The sequence below is a fragment of the Zychaea mexicana genome (assembly GCF_025766255.1).
Source record: "Zychaea mexicana strain RSA 1403 chromosome Unknown BDB00scaffold_7, whole genome shotgun sequence".
NCBI classification, from domain to species: domain Eukaryota; kingdom Fungi; phylum Mucoromycota; class Mucoromycetes; order Mucorales; family Lichtheimiaceae; genus Zychaea; species Zychaea mexicana.
Window position 1 is genome coordinate 661,578 of NW_026516670.1, and position 18,629 is coordinate 680,206.

General features: G+C 41.5%; 4 protein-coding genes across 4 annotated transcripts; 3 read left to right on the forward strand and 1 right to left on the reverse strand.

Annotated features, from left to right (window-relative positions):
* Window positions 1–7,881: 7,881 nt before the first annotated feature.
* On the forward strand, window positions 7,882–9,333 carry BDB00DRAFT_802948 (uncharacterized protein). Its single transcript, XM_053121983.1, has one exon. The coding sequence runs from the start codon at window positions 8,037–8,039 to the stop codon at window positions 9,240–9,242; it is 1,206 nt and encodes a 401-aa protein (XP_052984248.1). The 5' UTR covers window positions 7,882–8,036; the 3' UTR covers window positions 9,243–9,333.
* Window positions 9,334–9,504: 171 nt separating this feature from the next.
* Window positions 9,505–11,380, forward strand: BDB00DRAFT_802949 (uncharacterized protein). The gene is made up of 2 exons (XM_053121984.1): window positions 9,505–10,963; window positions 11,135–11,380. The coding sequence occupies exon 1, from the start codon at window positions 9,606–9,608 to the stop codon at window positions 10,887–10,889; it is 1,284 nt and encodes a 427-aa protein (XP_052984249.1). The 5' UTR covers window positions 9,505–9,605; the 3' UTR covers window positions 10,890–10,963; window positions 11,135–11,380.
* Window positions 11,381–13,211: 1,831 nt separating this feature from the next.
* BDB00DRAFT_868119 (uncharacterized protein) lies at window positions 13,212–14,114 on the reverse strand (the record flags this gene model as incomplete). Its single annotated transcript, XM_053126429.1, has 4 exons — window positions 13,212–13,354; window positions 13,467–13,672; window positions 13,850–13,922; window positions 14,015–14,114. The coding sequence occupies 4 exons, from the start codon at window positions 14,112–14,114 to the stop codon at window positions 13,212–13,214; spliced, it is 522 nt and encodes a 173-aa protein (XP_052984250.1).
* A 2,574-nt stretch (window positions 14,115–16,688) lies between these two features.
* On the forward strand, window positions 16,689–18,353 carry BDB00DRAFT_868120 (uncharacterized protein; the record flags this gene model as incomplete). The annotated part of the gene is made up of 3 exons (XM_053126430.1): window positions 16,689–17,488; window positions 17,602–17,698; window positions 18,249–18,353. The coding sequence occupies 3 exons, from the start codon at window positions 16,689–16,691 to the stop codon at window positions 18,351–18,353; spliced, it is 1,002 nt and encodes a 333-aa protein (XP_052984251.1).
* Between the last annotated feature and the right edge of the window lie 276 nt (window positions 18,354–18,629).

The window sequence follows — 18,629 nt, forward strand, 5'->3', positions numbered from 1 at the left end:
ACACTTCTCAGATGATGAAGGATTTGAAGTGAGCTTCATATCGTGTTTATAACGCTTATCCGCTTGAGTCTTTTCTCGATGCGATACCCGTCTATTCACATAGTCATACATTCATGTAGAATAAACTTTCTTATCTGGAGGAGCCACACACCTCGGCGCGTCATAAACGTGAGAGAGCAATCTGATTGGATAGATTGAACTGGCTCAAATGCCGTGTTCATTACTCTATATAACCGCGCGGCCGCAGCAATCATGCCGCTCCTCTTCCTCCTCGTCAACGTTTGTAAACCAAAGCTATTCAATGTGAGTATCATTGGAACGGATTAGAGGATCGAAGAGTGTATGTTTATGGTGGTGAGTGAGAAGAGCGTATGCAACCGGTTGCGAGTATCTCAAGATCCGTTTATCTCACTTTCTTTCTTTTTTGACACAGACCTTCTTCTCGTCTTAACCTGGTCCATATCCCCCTCACGTTGGCTCCCAAAGCACAGATGCAAGAGTAAGTACAATATGGAAAATGTGAAGTGTGACTTGAGGCTTTGCTTGTGGATGTGATATACGAAAGAAGATATGAATTTCGACGTGTCTAAAGAAGTGTGTGTACAGCATACAGTCGCTAATGTTATCCTCCTTTCTTCTCTGCTACTACTATAGGATTCTGACTTTTTGAAATGGTTGGTTCGGTTTGTTGTTTGCATCCCACCCTTAAACATAAGCGACAACTGTAAGTACGGTAGGGAATGAAATGTGAGGATGAGTTGGAGAGAAGTCGAGTGTCTGTTGGAGGTGCTGATGCCATGACGTGTCAGGAATAGTTGCATATTAAGAACAGCCTGCTCATGATCTTTCTTCTTTTCATTCTACTTCAGGTTTCGCTTTATGCTGGTTGGGTTAATTGTGTCCTGCGGACAAATAACAGATAGTAAGTATAAGCAAAAGGGGACTTGAACATTGGTATGATAGGTGAGTAGGATGACATGGGTGTTGGGGATGACGCGTCAAAGGTGTGCAGTGTGTACAGCAGCGTGACGGGAAAGGGCTCCTGACCATGACGTATGCAATATGGCAGTCTCTCAAAAAAGTTTTCTTCCTCTCCTCCCCTTTCTTCTCTTATTCTTTTTTCAGAATTGGTCATCCCCTTCTTGCTTTTCCTCTCTCTAACTCAAGGCTCTCTTCCTCCAAGCCAAGGATGTCATAATAGTAAGTATCGCTGTGCTTGTGTTTGTCTTTGCGTGTTTGAAGAACCAGGAAGATGTCTGCCGTGACATGTCAAAAAGTGTATGCAGCTGCTCATAGATGTTTTCTTTTTTCTAATAGAGGATGGCTCTGCGGTGATCTGTTTGGACTTGAATTGGCTTAGACCCCATCTCTCTCTGTCTATAACTTTGCTGTAAAACGACAAAACAAATGTAATTATAGCTGGATCCAGCTTGGGATGGAGGAGGATGGGCATGCCGTGTCAAAAAATAAAGATAGCACAGTGTGTAAAACCCTCTAATGATCTTTTTCTCCAGTTAGAAGAAGTGTTTTCGTCTTGGCTGCGATTCTCTGCTTCTACACTGGCCGGGTGTTCGGTTATCCTGTGTCTCATCGTAGAAGTATGGGTAAGTATAGCACGATAGAATCTTGTGTGTGTGGTTTGACAGTTTCCCATTAACTATTCGTCTCTTTTGTTTCTCGGAATGGCGGTAGTGCACAGACACCTCCAAGCTGGTCAAGATTGATGCTCCACTGTCATCCCGCTCCTAGAAGCCGACCTGTCAAGTAGTCCATAGGCTGCGGTCAAGATCTATCCATCCATCTGGACGGTGGCGTGTGCTTTTTGCTTTGAATGGACCTGAGGAAGTCGTTAAAAGCCTCATATTCTTATTGCTTATTTGTATAATTTATCCCCCTTCCCCTCTTCCCCTTGCTCTGACCTAGGAAGTCGTTAAAAGCGTCTATTGCGTTCTTTATATAGTTTATCCCCCTCCCCTTCTCCTCCCCCTTTGCTTTTCTCTCGCAGTTCCTAGTAGCCTCTGTCTCGACCCATCTTCGGATGTTGCATCGTTTCACGCGAACGGCTGTTTTTTTTACTCAGGCAGCCTCCGGGCGTAACAACAACAATATGAGCACTCTATACGTACTGTGATATTCATTCTTGCAAAGTCCATATAATCTCTTTAAAGCTTACCGTGATTAGCTGTTTCAACCTGCTCAATGACCACTGTAGTAGGTACTATTTGATCAGGTTTTGATAATTCCTTTTGCGACTGAAGAAGCTGCTACTGAATGTTTGATTCTAGATTTTCTTTACAATTCAAAGGAAGGGCGAGAGTTGGTTAGTTGCTACTTAAAGCACAGATGAAAAAAAAATCGAAGTCTATGATATGAGCCGCGGTTGTACTTATCGAATAATACATGTTTCAAAGATCGTTGACGATTCCTGAGCTGGTCGTGTCAAAATAAGATCATCGCTGTCAACTAACTTTTTAGACCTTCAACTGTGGCAAAGATTGAAGGCACGTCCTTTTGAAAGAAATCGAATGCTAATTCCGTAAATGCTGCTTGTAAAGATGACCACATTATAACTGTACTCCTGAAAGGATGAGAAAAAGGTAACGGCTTAAGGTGAGTAGGTTATCATATGAAAAGCGCGCGCCGGGAGTTGAATGATCTGCATGATTATGCTACTGTGCTCCCAGCCAGGGTTGTTTTAGACTGACAAACCTTCCAAGATCTAACGCGAGCAAGCATGTCCCTTAGGACACAGCTTTCACGCTGCCTTTAAATTTTAGGCTAAATCATTTCCGTCTACTGCGCAGCAAGATGGGGCACTTTGCTAGGACCCGCTGTATAGTTGTCAACGGCAGCAAGCATTCGGTAGCTTAATAAAGGCGGTTTAGCTTAGCAACAACCTGCATGATTTATATGCTGTGCGCGATTCCGATTGAGCTAAATGCGTGGAAAGTCTGTAAGATACTTAAAAGCTCATGATTTATACGGTATCAATCCGTTTTATATTTGCCTTACGACTACGAATACTATTATGGAGAAAACAGTCGACGATATATACTAGCTGCGTATCTTATTTGTTAACAAGCTACTGTACAAATGCGTATCGTTTAATGGCTAGTGAAGAGCTTTATCGGTTTGCGTATATTACTGAACGTAAAAAGTAGATACCGCTCTAAAGAAATTGTGCGTTAATACATATATTATTCATTTTTCAGCAAAAGAAAAGAGCAAGATTTAGGCGTTCGGATTAATACACTATTATCACCAACTCATTTTGGCGCATATTTTTTGTTGGCAATAGAAGCATAGCGAATGTGTAGTTCCATCTGTTAAACGCCTTGAAATGGACCGTCTATTGAAATTTTTTGGCATGCTAGTAGTAGCAGTCAACAAAAACAGTAAATCATACAAGTCAATTAAATTTGTCTGATGGCTAACCCATTCTTGTTCGAACCAGAATCTCAAGCACAAAAATGAACATCTGTAATAGATTAAACGTTACAACAAAAGGTATATTATGCATGGTTAGTAGTAAAATAATTATAAAAAAAGGTACTCTATTATCCCTAAAAACATTTACAATAGAAAATATAAGAGTAAAGCGGTGAGGGTGGGGATGGAGATGTCATAGAGTTGTAGCATTTCTCCTATTTAAAGTATCTATGATGATTAAGTGGTGTTGGTATCGCAAATATGGAGTCATGAGGGTATACGTTCATACACTTGTAATTTGATTGATTGGAGATATTGTTGTTGTCGTGTAGGTATAGTGTCACATTCCTCCCTCTTCCCTCTCTTTTATTTATGAGTAATAACTTCAAGAAAACTTCAGCAACTCATTCCATCTGCTTTGAATAATAAGAAAAGACACCATGCCTAGAAAGCTCAAAATAAGAAAAAAATGAGTATATAAATTTTGTACTTTGTTGAAGCACTTGGTAAATATTATCAGCTATAATGAAAATCTTTGCCCTTGCATATAATCAGGCATAGAACAAGAATGAAAAAGAAAAATAAAGACAACGAATAGGAGGAGTTTTTCAGCATATCATACAAGGAAAATGCGCTCGTCATCACCCGTCGTTATCATCGATCTAGATATATTATGCAAAGCATCGTCATTAGTTAAGAAGCTCTTCTTTGTCTTTAGAAGAGAACAATGAATTTGTCTGTGTGTATGCAAATTAGTTGATTAGATGATGTAAGGGTCTTTGATCCGAAAATCTGATAAAAGAGAATGTCTTGACAATTAACTATATTTGTAGTATGCACTATTATTATATATAAAATTGATGAAAGTGCTTGGTGTAACAATTATCGTTAGATATGCAGAATTAGTACTGTATAATCTCTAGTATCATAGTAAGTGCGAAAAGAAGGATACAACATCGATTACACATTGATCTCAAAGGCAAGGTGCATGATTATCGTTTAACTAGACACCCCCTATTCTTTTGGGGGGTCGCTTCTGCTGGTTCTACTGCTTCTACTATGCTAGTATCTTTCTTTTTTGGTTATAGTTAAAGTTTTACAGGGAACAAAGAGAGAGATAGAAGACTGCCCAAAGGGAGAACGTGAAATGATCTGATGGTGTACTTACAAGATTCGGGGCATTTTTTACTATGTTCCGTGCTTTGTGTCGTGCTTTACTTTGCGGGGCAGGCCGAATAGCTACTTTATTGAAACATCAGTTTCTGACATCCAATCTTTTACTAACTTTATCATATGTTTAGTGCATGTAACTTTGCACGGTGCGTAGTAATCTATTTGATGGTTCAAAAACCCAACAAAAATTGATGAGAGCTATCTCATTGTAGTCATGGTATATTCACCCTCCTTTCCTTTCTTGTATAAGGCACAATTTAATACTTATTGTACCATCAACATTACTGGTCACGTGTGCTAACTCTTGAGCCACTACTAGCCATTGTGGTGTCAAGATGCTCATAAACAGGGAAGAATGAATCGCTTATAGTAAACCTCCTCTTTTTATTTTGTTCTAGCCTTGGTCTAAACATACACATATTTCTAAGAATCTGATCTGTGGTGAGGCTGAGTGTCCAATGCGCAGGACTATTGTTGGAGGACGGAGAGACCAGAACGTGTAGCACACGGTTCAATAATAGCGATTACGTACTATTGGGCTTAGTAGCGCTGAAAAGGAGAGGGAGGGGGGAAGAGGCTCTGCTAAATAATAGAAAAGGTGATACAACCATTGTAAAGTATGATGACTACAATGATATCAAGGCGCGGTCATACTGACTTTTATGACGTATAATTAGCGATAGCAGCACAGTACACACAATGATAACAAATGCATGTGCACATATGTATGTATGTACGTAGAGTTAGTAATAGCAGCAGTTAAAGAAAGCTAAACCTTGTGACGCAGAATATATTATAAGATTATACAATATGCACTCGGGTGAAAGGTGAAAAGAAAGGAGGTGCTGCAGCAAGTCAGTGAGATGATCGGCGAAAAGTAAATTTGACAAACATCGTGTTCGTGTCACAGACACTCTATCACGCATATGGTAACCCGTCTTTCAACGCAACTTGAAGCCAGCAGCTTTACGTCTACTTTCGTCTACACCAGAGGGCAAGAGGCAGATGGGGTGGCTTTGATGATGACAGTTTTGCTGCTATTTACACTAATCAGTAATTTTTGTAATTAGCAGCTGCTCTCAGCTGCAAAAGAAAAACCCCACCAGTACTGTAGTGGATAAGAAGGAGCTGGGAGGCGGGGGGGGGCGTTATATACAATAGATGATCAAATACTTTGTTGTTTTCTCAAGATTGTCCTGCTCACAAAAATTTATAGTAATCATGAGATTTCGACAGTCCAGCAGAAGGCCACCATTCATTTCTTTTCTGTGGATACACTTGCTGTGTTATGAGCCGTGACAGGTACTTGTTTTTTAATATTAGTTTTATTAATAACTCGTTTTCTATAAGTTGAACTTGGCCTTACAACGAACAGCAACAACGACTACTACTGTTGCTGCTGCTGCTGCCGCTCCTGCTCCTGCTGCAAGGAAAAGCGGCGATTGGAGGGGCAGAAGGTAGTTACGGAAGGGTAAAAAAAAGGAGTATCAGTATAGAACAAACTTGACTAGAAAGTATTGTGCAACCTACTAGGCATCAACAACAACACAATAAATTATATATAGATAAGCCGGTTTCTTGAATTTACCAGTTCTACTGTAATCACGAAGAGCCGTAAATACAACCCGTCGATTAAAATAGATTACCCATATTTATTTGGACTATCACTTTAGTGATCTGTCGTTTTCAAATTCTGTTTTCAACCGAATAAGCATACTGTAGAGGTGGATATATTAAAATAGGGCATGCAAAAAGCCCACCATTATCGCGATTCGCTATCGAGGGCTGGTGTATAAAAACGCGATGATGATGGTGGTCATTATGCTAAAACTTAGGAATAGAGGAAAGAAGGGAGACAGAAGGTAAGATAGTGTAGAAAAGACATTCAATACATAGCGTCTTCTTGTCACTGCGTATAAGTACCTCTTAAAGAGCCTATGGGTATTCTTTTTCTCCATACAGTAGCTCATATACACAATGATAGCAACAGCTTTACATGATCGTATTGAAGGGAAAAAGGTACTCTGCGCAAACAGGAGTGTGTAGCAATCGCACCACCATCATCAGAAGTAACAAAAATCACAGAAAGGGAGAATAAACCCCCACAGATGTTGTGACGATCGACTAATAGCATGTACTAGCTACTCCATCGGTATGTCTGGCTAGTCGTGATGGTAAAAAAAACCCAAACATTCGTTTCCTTATACTTTCTCCGTTTGTATAGAAAAATGTGGGTTTTACAGCATATAACAGCAATGGGTTTATAAACGCCCTTTATTGGGAGAGCTAGTAGCTAGTAGCTACTGATTAGGAGTTTTAGTGCAAACAGGCATTTCGTATCGGTTTTTCTTTGAAACCGGTCATCGAGTAATAGTACCACGCGCGAAAAAAAAAAAAAAGCGGTTCCGATAATTGAAGAAAAAGAGAACAAAAGATCGAGCAGCTTTTTATTCTCTCCTGCATTATCACACTACTGCAGTCATTGACGAATGAAAAGAAGAGTGTATGAAACAAGCAAAGAATAGATGCAAATAGAAGTTGAAGGGAAACAAAAAGAAATTAAGGGAGCAATAGCAGCATCATCCTCAAAACAATAGCTACATTTAAAAAGGATGGCTTGCCGTTTAAAGCAAACCGGATGAAGAGACCTAGCCAAAGAGAAAGTTATTCGAAGGGGCCACTCCCTGATGTGATGGATTGTTTGAAAAGGGTAAAAACAAATGGTGGGGTTCTGTTTGTGATTGCTTATGGGAAGCGTTATCATATAAAATATATAATAAAGCCCCCCAATTTCTTAGCATGAGTCTCGTTCTTGTTAGGGTTCACACGCACTTACAGGGGAAGGAGGCGCTGGCCCCGAACCAAGAACACGCACACACGCCATATATACAATTCTTTCGTATTAGGAGAGAAAGGCAGACTAACAGCTACAGCAGCAGCAGTGATAGTAGTGATAGTAGCAGCAGTAGTGGCAGTAGTAATAACAATACTAGAAAAATACCCCATTGTTCAAGTGGGTAAGGCAAGGGGAGGGAGTCAAATGTGCGTGTGCAAAAAAAGGCAACCGAGCAAATTTTTATAAGCTTTAAGGAACACAAAAAAAAGGGGTCATGGGCTGCACACACGCATCACGCAAACATGCGAGCACACACTTACACGCACGGCATATCACACATCCTACCAGCAGAACAGCGCACCGTCAAGGTCGTAAGGCGGATGATCTTCATAAATTGGGTACACCATCGTATTTTTTGACGCGACCTAATTATTCTCTTTTCTCTTCTTTCTTCCTTTTATTTCTTTTACAACTTCTATTAAAGTCATTTAACAAGAACCCTGTCCAATCGTTCTCTTTCACTCTCTGCTACTCTTTTTCTTCCTTCTCCTGGCCCCAATCAACCATTCCTTCCCCATCATCTTATACTTTTTGATATATGGCACCATCTAACTACAACAACAATCGGTTGACGCAGCAGCGCGTTGCTATTATTCCATCTAAGAATATGGCTTTTTTTGATGATGACGACGAGGACGACGACATCAGCAGCATGGGATACTCCCACACCAGCTCTATCCACACTAACGCAACCTCCAGCGACACATTTGCATTAGCAGAATTCTTATCTACCACCAGTCCCGACGAGTTCGCTAAACCTTCTTCCACCAGCAACAGAAAAAAACTCCAGCAACGTCGTGCATCCCGTTTGCTCAGCAAGCTACGAAAACGTCCTACCACAGCGAGTCTTACAGCAACAGTAACAGACATCTCCTCTATCAATAGCAGCAGCACTCATGATAACGCAGCATCTACTACTACTTCCAACAGCATCAACAACACCCAGCGGAAGCATATACCATTACCAGAGTATCATCCTCCTCCACCACCCACCATTGCACCACCGGTGCCTACTCTTCCTCAACAAATCATGAATGCTCCCACTTCTTCTTACCCTCCACCGCCGCCTTTTTCTACAGCATCCATGCGTGATTCTGGTGTCTACAGTGAAGTGTCTGACAAGGATTATATCCCTCCGCCGCCGCCAGTACCACCACCGCCAGTTCCGTCCTTAGATCTCTTCCCCATGCCACCGCCATCTATTCCCGCCAAATCCCGCGCACGTCCACGCCGACCCGCACCGTTGCCTGCAGATGTAGCATCTGCTGCCATTCACGCTGCACTACGTAGTGTGCCTGAAGCTGCCCTCCGACGGCGATCTGTTGTGCGCAGTGGTGCTACTAGTCAGCGTACCAGTAATAGTCATCAACAAGAAGAGCATCATCAGAAGCAGCGTACCACGACTTCTGCTACCACATGTCCACATTGCCGGCAACATATCAACGCAGGAGACCACAAAGATGACAGCCGACGGCTGTCATGCCCACCAGCATTAGCAACTGGTAATATGCTGGCGAAAGAGCAAAGTGGTAATAATGAATCCACACTGCGCCAGATGATTCTCCAGCTAGAAAAACAGCTAGCAGATGAACGCAAGTCGCGCAAGAAGCTGGAGCAAGTAGTCATGTCTCGGCACCAACAAGCTATAGCACTCAAACGGGAAGAGGTTGCAGAAGAACGGGATCGATGGAACGACGATATTCAATGGATGCAAGACCGCATTTCTTCATCATTACCAGAGTAGCTTCTTTCTTCTTCGAAGTTAATCTGCCCCTCATCTTCTCCTTCTAGTAGTATAACTTTTATTTTTTGTAACTCTATTTTTTGAATCAAATGCTTATTATTACTATTACTTATATTACTATTATTATCTCGCAACCATACATTACAGCTACCCGTACAAGTGAACTATATACTACAGAATTTTCTCTTTTTGATATGATCGTTTTTGTTAGAGGGTTGATAAGATGAGGAGAGGGCTGCTACTATAAAACATGTGTATATATCATAAATCGACCAGCTGAAATGAATCACCGATTTTCATGAAACGAATGAGCGAATTTATCTCTGCTCTTCTCTTCTTCCCTTTCGGCTTTACTAAAGAAATATGAACAACAATACACCACGACGGTCGCCTCGATTGTGCCGGTCATCCACTCGATTCGACCCCATATCCCGTCGCAGTGGACGATCTCGACGTCGTGGCAACCAGGAGCAACAAGAACAAGAGCCACTAGTACCTCCCAGCAGTTCTACCGGTGCTGGTGAAACAATACCATCTCGGCCCTTACTACGCCGCAGTCGTCGATTGAACTCGCAGCAACAATTCGATCAACAACAACAACAGCAAGAACGAGAACATCGACAACGCCGTAGCGCTCGACAACCGTCTCCTTCATCCTTGCTCCGTAATGTGGTTGAAGTACCTGCGAATATGACAGGCCCTGCCATGTTGGCCGATGTTATTACCCAAGCTGTGGTCAATGCTTATCGTGAACGTCGCAATAACAGCAACAGCAGCAGCAACAGCGATGACGATCCCGATCATTATGCATCAACGACCTCTTCTGCTGCTGCCCCGGTACCAACAGAAACAACAACAACAGGAGCAGCAGGAGCAGGAGCGGCAGTATTCGACCCTTCGTCATTATTTTTGGACAGTGCATTACCACCCGAAGCGAATTCTGAAGAAAACAGCTTTTTTCGCATCGTTCGAATGCCTTTGGTTGTGCCAAGCGATGCTTCTGCCACTGTTACCTCGTCTTCGCCTGAGGTAGTCATGCCCATGTACATTGTCGGGTATAGGACACAGCAAGAAGTCACCTCGACCCCGCCCGACCATTTCCAGCAAGCTGCTCCTGCACCAACACCGGTATCTCCGGCAGCATCGCCCGCATCATCGCCAGAAGCCCAACAAGCTGCAACAGCAGATGGTGTACGACGCAGTCAACGTATACGGGACCTTCAACAAAGGCAGCAACAGGAAGAGGATGAAAGACGAAGGAACCAACGGTCAGAGACGGATAATAGACGATACACGGTCAGCCGATGGATTATCTACTTTATCAGCGGGATGGACAACAACAATCCAAGCTATGATGATTTGGTTGCAGCATGGCAGGCAGAACATCGAAATACTGGGCTGACCGTAGAGCAGATCAACAGTTGCGCGCCGCAGCAACTATTTACCCCTCAAGTCGCCGCATCCATCGTAGGTGGAAACGAACAATGTCATGTCTGTCTGGAAAAGTTTGAACTCCTGGAGAACGTGCGCGTGCTAACATGTCAACACGGATTCCATCAAGAGTGTATTGATAAATGGCTCATTGAAGCTCAAAACCGGTGTCCCCTTTGTCGAGAAACTGCCGTACCGCCATCACTATCATCCTAGTACAATAGCAGTAAAAATACATCATCAATCTATCCATCCATCAATATCGCATACAGAACCACACACAACTTCTGGTAAGCTTCTTACTTGTCTCCTGGCCTCTCAATGCCTTTCTCTCCCCCTTCATTTCCCTCCCTCCCCCCTAAAACGGATAACGGAAGAAAGAAAATACGAGGAAGTATGATCGACTTATTTAGATGGATTTGTATATATTATCTATTCATTTATTTATTTATATAATCAAGGCCCCACACACGTCATTACAAGTGCATTTATATTGTATTATACCGTATACCAAATCTTCCACTCTCCAGCTCCCTTACGTTACTTACCAGTATCTAAAAAAACACAAGAAAAGCACATCCACCCTGTCCGATCTCTTTTTTTCTCACCATACTACTGCATTTCCGCCTCCCTTTCTTCTTATTCATGTTAATACAACAATTGAACCTCGTACATAAAACAATAAAAAAGATAATTTTCATAATTATAGTATATACGGAGGGGGATGATGTCTGTGCATCCTATTGCATATAATACTATCTCTGTCTGCTTTTATATTGCTTTATGAGGAGTGGGAGGGGAAAGAGTGTGGATCAACGAGTTGCAGATATATTTATACTGTACTGTACCCTGCAAAAAATACGTTTCCCCATTTACAAAATCGCCGGGTGCGCATATCTGCATTTACTATTACTCCAAACCTAGGCTTGTTAGATGAAAGATTTCGACTGACTTAGTTATTGACGACTACATGCTCGAAAAGTATCTTATTCTTCCCATTTTGATGCCATGTCGATAGCTTACGATATATCCTTGATTTCATTGAAAAAACACAGCAGTAAATGTCCCACTTTTTTCCCTATCAAACTGAGCAGCATTGCTAAGTACGGGCTGTCCTTAAATACTAGATTGAGCTTGAGATGTACTGTTTATGCGACGACACATATATTGACATCGGCGGTAAGAAGCAACATCAATGACGAGTCTCTTTCTTCTTGAGCTACTACGGCCTGCTCCCCTAACAAAATCCGTCCGAATGTAACACGTTGTATTTTGTAAAAAAAATCGTAAATAGTGCTTGACTTATACAACTCCAGTACATAACAAAGATGTGAAATGCACAGTAATGGTGAATATTGTCGATGCAACTTACCCCATGGCAATCTGATAATTCTTGGTTCTGTAAATATCACTTTAAAAAGTGTTATTTCTCGGGGCCCTCTGAAAACGTAATAAACAATAAAAAACATTGGTATATCCTTTAGGAATAAACGAAGCAATCAACAGGTAGGAGAAGAACAGAAAAAAATGATAGGAGGTATAGAGCGTCCTTCTACTACCGTCACTTTATGAACAATCTTGCCTTGCATTTGTATGTTTACATACTACTGTATACTACTGCTGCAGTAAGGAAAATATGTCGCAGCATCCACTTTTTTATCATATGAGCAATACACTTTCGCTGTAGTATGTGCAGGGGAGAATAACGGAGAGGGTTCCTTCATTCTTTACTTTCCTGCTGGAGCTGATGTGGCAAGGTTGTTGTTGTTGTTGTGCCTTTCCCTCTCTCGATTTCTCATCATTGTACAGGATGTAGCTATTAGACCAACTATCGGATCAGGGGAAGTACTATGCTCTTTATAATAGAGTAAATGTACTATCTATTCTTCATGATGACCGTATACTGCCAATCAGCTCGGGGAAGGGAAAGGAGGGCTATTATGATTATTTTTGTCTCGAGGAGACAGATAAGAATAATTTTGGGCTCGTATCATAATTAAATAGGAGGAGTAGTAAAAAAAATCAAGAACATAGAATAAATGTACTTCTCAAAACATTAAACTGTACCACTGATGCACACTACAAATCAATTGTGGGATAGGTTTAACATGACAATATAATATATAACTAAATCGCTATTAGCTATAGACAGTAAAGATTGGTATTAAACCGGTGTATAGGGGTTGCGTGATGGAGACTAAGACCTTGTCTCTTCGCATTTTATGTCATCAATAATACAATAAAGATTAAGGATGTTCAAACCCCAAATTATAGGTACTATTTTCAGTTTGCCTATATTTGAGAATGTTGATACTCTAGTCGCTTTATTACTATATGAGAAATGTGTACATAGTATTCTCCATTACCATGCAGCACTAAAAAGAATATATTGTACGACAGTAGCCAATAAAAGATTTTATTCACATCACTCGATCCTTTTTGTAGTGTTTGTTTCCTTTCAGTATATGACATATTTAAAACATCCTGTCGATTCTCGCTTCACGCAAATGTAGAAGAATTAATCACCTTGCCATTTATTCAGCAATCTGTCAAGCATATTTTGTCGTAGTCGTGAAATTCTGATGATAACGTTCTGTTCACATCATTATGGATCGACAGAAGATGTGTCAAGGTTGTTAAGGCTGCAACGGCATCAATGCCATGTTGAACGAATGTTTCTTCTTATTATGTTAAAGACCAGTTCCCGCAGGCTGGATGCATTGCTGAGATGCTCTAGAACATTGTTCGAATGCCATGGTAGATACATAAAAGTGTCGTACGAGTCCAACTTACGGAGGTTTGATTGTTGAGCAATTGTCTGTGGTAGGTCAACCAGGAACTGTTTTCCTTCGTCGCAGTTCAAGTCACCCGGTGGACCGTTCGAGTAGGATAAAGCATAAACTTGAGGTGCAACACTGAAAATGTTTTCAAACCAGACTGCTTCGGGAATAGCAATGTCGTTTGCTGCTGCCGTTGCTGCTTTTACCTCTTCTCGCTTCCTAGATATTTCTTCTTCTTATTAATTAAACGCTTCTTCGCCATCATTATTACTGTCGTCGCTTTCGTCATCAAAAGCAAATGCACATTTAACGACAGCTGATGTGAGATTTGTAATGTTTTATACCGAGTCAATGTCGCGTAGTGCATCATAGACGTGTTTGTTTCAAAAGCCAGACCCTGCAATTTGAACATGTTCAACCGATAAATAGACTGGGATTAGTGCTGAAACCGTGCCCGAGCCGATCATGTCTGGTATTTTGAAGATAAATACTAGCGTTTGCAATCGAGTAGCACTAACTTTTGAGACAAGGTATCAAACGATTCGTAGTAATTAATATTACAAGCATCGACCGCTAATTTTTCAAACTCGATTTCCAGTGTTTCGATGGTGTTGTGGTCATGCTTGCGGAAGATGGGGCACAATTTTTTTATCGATGTCATAGTTTAAAGGGTTGATCGGTCGCAGCACGAGTCTTTTGAGTACATTTATAGTTGCCGTTGCTGTGGATGATTGTTCCGGTAATCGTGTGTAAAATACAATGTTCTCGAACTCAATTTTATCTTGTACAGGTGCGAACCGAAACTCTTCAAGTGTTGGAAGGTTTTTTGCAACATGTTCCATCAGCCTTGCACAATAATCTGTGTATTTTGTGCTATCAATCGCCAGTGATTTCAGATCAGTTGGATATTTGTTAAAAATCTGGCCGAGAGCGACCTGAGCCCATCAGCGATTCAATTTCAAAGGTGGAAAGCTGCATGCCAGGTGGTAATGATGATACTGCCTTGATGTATTCCTGCGTACACTCTTCAAGCTTATAATCATTGCAGTAACGCTATTAGAGGATTCCCAAGTTGGGGCAAGTTGCTATGGCATTTTTCACGAATTTAGCCGTTTTAGAGTGGTTCTATTACGCTCCACTCAATTCTGTTGAAGATAGTTATTACTTTTCGTTGGTTCCATCTGCCAGTAGCTATAAACTTGCCAATCTCTATGATATATTTGATAAGAGAGACGTTTGCCGAGTTAGTGTATGGAATATCAAATGCCGATTTCCTCGATATCCAATAGGAAACCCTATTATGCTTACCCAAAGATGTTATTTAATTCCACTCGTGCTTGTCCACAGCATCCAGCACCGGAAGGAATGAAGTACCCACCTTTGTTCATTGTCAGTTGCACCATGCACAACCTCTTTGACATTTATTGGCCGGGATCTGTTGCATCAATTCTGTTCCGAGCACAAATAGTAAATGAAGCTGATGTATTTTAAGCACGCGCCACATTGAGTCTCATCTTTTTATGAGACAACTGTGCCAAAATCGATATGTAAAGGCCACTTGCTCGAGAGCTTTGACGGAGAGCTGTAACAGACTCTAAGAAAGTATTTATTCAGCAAGTAGCTGGATCATTCACTGATTGCGTTTGTTGACGGCGGCCATAAAAAGTTGGTTGTGTCTTTAGTGCAGTTGAGCGCATCCCAGATTTGATGCTGGCACTACAGTAGTGCCTTGCCGGTATGTCACTATGTCCCCACGCATATCGTTTTGCTATGTTTGCGAATCATTTTATTTGCCAAGTACGCGTCAGGACAGACACTTCTATTATGTGGATTGACGTCATGGCTATCCTTGAGTGTGCGAGATCGAGCTTATTCTGCCTTTCTTTAAGCAGAAGCACGATGTAGTAAGGCTGTGGACAAGCTAGCTTGCAAATTTTTAATGACATTGGTGAAGAAAGTCACTGCTTGGCCGTGGTCGCGCGCAGCATAAGTTTGTCGTCCTCGATGGAAACCGCGTCGTGTCGTAGACAAAGTCAAGATCTATCACTGTAAACAAGTCGTATGCATCACCAGGCTTGACCAACGTAGGCAACTGAAGAAGTGCTGTTTTTGCCACCTTTAGTGAGGTTGAAGAGCGTAAAGAAGCAAAAGAAGTTTGACACAGCACTTCGGGTAACGCCTAAATCTCAGGTTCGACCATGCGCACTTCTACGCCAACTGACAAAAGTTCACCTCCGAGAACCTACTGGCAAATACATAGTGTACGTTTCATAAACACATGGCTTGCACACGTCCTATGGTATGTCAATAAGCTTCTTCCATTACCGTCGAACAGAACGCAGGGTTTGTTACTTCCAATTTTGTACTAAAGCAGCTAGGGTATCAACAGTTCTTTTGCAGCTTAGTATACACACAACACATGCAATTGTTACGCATACTTTCAAGGAGGTGCCCAGCTATGATAGCCGAGTTTACGATCATGTGAAAGTGTCCCCATTTTTGTATGATTACTAGCAATGACGACGATACCCTCTTTTTAAGAAAATCATACATACATCACCCAAAAACAAAGAATATTTTCGTTTTTTATTTTTAGCCTCTGCAGACAAAGCACACCAACACACCGCTTTCGTTTCTGCTTTATACTCTCTTGTCGCGGATTCTTTTTCTCCACTGCACTCATCATGAAGGAAATCCGCGAAAGCGACGCTATCATATTAATACCTCCCAAAGACCGTGAGGATGCTGACGAATTTCCCGTGTCGAATGGCTCGACGGCAGTAGAACCATGACCAACGCTTAGCCTCTCTTTTAAAATTTTTCGGCAACCGCAGCAACTAGCAACACTGATACCATGTTGTTACTGATAATGTAGCATTTAACGAAAAGCATGGATGGTATGTATAATACTGTGCATGAGGCCACCAATGTTGTCACAATAAAGAGAAGGTTCTAGTTTTGAGGTAGTAGTACCAAACTTAAAATTGCAGACAATGAATGAAAACCGAATGAATCTGGGTGTCATCAGAACATCTCATTATGTAATCAAATGATCCTCCCACCTTGCCTTTGTGTGTGTAGCTGTTGCATGAAATAAGTGTATCATAGCACCTCCGCTGGGTGCGCCTGTTATGATTATAAATACACACTACTCTACAGCCTCTAACACCCTCATCTCCCTCCACCCGTCCCTTCTACTTTTTTTATGATGCCTAAACACCAAGGACCAACAACAATGAAATGGATCAAGCAACAACAGCATCGGCAATCTCAGATTAACAACAGCAACAATAATAGCAACATGACTGTCCGCAACCAAACTGCTACCACCACTACATCTGACTCAACAATCCACAGAAATGCTTTTGTCACTGACAATGTGCCGCCAGAAACAACTGTCACTTCGACGTCTGAACGATTTAATCTCGACAATGGCAACATTTTTGATCATTCTTTTCCATCATTCTTGACAGCACCACCGTCTCAGCAAGCGACATCAGTGGTACCAGACCCACAGATGCACACCATAAGAAGCAGAATCTTTCAGAATCATTTGAGAAATTTTCATCGGCGACTTCTTGAGCAGGAGTCGAATAGCAGCTCTCCAGTTACGCTTTTCTCAACTTTGCTTACAGAACCAAGCCCATCTTCAACAACGATGCCACTGACCACTACAGCGACAGCTCATAACGGTGACGACACTTTACGATATTCTTTACACTCCTTATGGGATCCTCATGTTCAATTTTCTTCACAGAGCCATAGTAACAACCAGGAGAACACAAACAGCAACAGAAACAATGCAGAAACACTTTATGGGTATCATCACTCTTCCGTACACCCACTTGACAACACAATGGATGCGACAACAACAACAGAGCTATCATCAGGAACCTTACAGGCATCGTCAGCGACGAATGCCGAATTGCCACCACCAGTACTACAACCTTCCATTATTCCTTTTTCTGCGATCCCACCTATTGCCACTACTGTCACCACATTGCTCCTTCCGGAAGAGTTAGTCTTGGAACAGATGTATGTATAGTCATAATTATTAGGTGGTAATAGCAGCCGTATTATAAGCCGAGCTATTAGATACTTAACATCTTACTCTAACGAAACGTCTCTTTTCATTCTTCAAAATTTAGGAAATCGATTGAAACGTCAGTGGATGGATTAATGAAAAAGGAGATACGTCGCATCAACAAAGAAATACAAGAGCGGCGACACTATAGACGACAGCTGGTAGAACGTTGCTCAAAGTTTAAAATGGACCTTGCTGAGCTACGCACGCGAGTTTCCTCTTTCCATCAACAACGATAACAACAGCACAACAGCAGAGGACAGCCTGCTCTTTAATGTTTGCATTATTGCTACTTTTTCCCTATTTGTCGAGTCAGCTTTATCAAATATTTACTTCATAGATATGTAATATTTCAGTATAGAGTAATGTGAAATGATTTTAGCTGTGTTTTTTTGTATATTACTATTACGAACAAATCCTGCTGTCTATTAGTCTTTCCTATATGATACATAGTAGCCTCATAAATCCTTTTCGCTAAAATAGCATTCATCACAGTTATATCCGAGCAGGGGAACATGGAAGTGAGCCGGACTGTCCTGGCGAGGAACCGATGAGAACCGAAAAGCCACCGCATTCGTTAATTTCGGCCTGCATCTCATTTCCGGATAACTGTATAAAGAGCGTCAACGACGGAATACGTGCTAGCACGATCCTTGCTCAAGGAGGTGACTATATCATTCAGTCGCAAAGAAAATTAAGTATCTTGAACAGAACTTCAAGGGTGGGCAATCGCCAGAGTTGCGCAAAGCCATCATTGATGCCGCTCCGCAAGGAGACAGATACCCGGAAAGTAATATGGGTAACGTGGGCTTTTGAATTATGCCACATACGATGCATAGCTGCTCTAAAGGATGTACTTCTGTATAGCTTATACTCTGTAAAGCGCAATCACGTACTTTGATTAATATCTACATGCGTATCATATAAAAATCACATGTCTTTTTTTACATCAAGCCACGCTAGTGGTGATAATATATTGTCATGGAAACGTCTTGCTTCGTCGCCTTGCTCAAAGATCATTTTACTTCAATCGTAACATATGCACCGTTAATGGTTTTGTTTACATAGCTCAATCGCTATAGAGATGAGGGT

What these genes read in the sequence shown, in the direction of transcription:
- BDB00DRAFT_802949 (XM_053121984.1), top strand. Translation starts at nt 9,606, where the DNA reads ATGAACAACAATACACCACGACGGTCGCCTCGATTGTGCCGGTCATCC.
- BDB00DRAFT_802948 (XM_053121983.1), top strand. Translation starts at nt 8,037, where the DNA reads ATGGCACCATCTAACTACAACAACAATCGGTTGACGCAGCAGCGCGTT.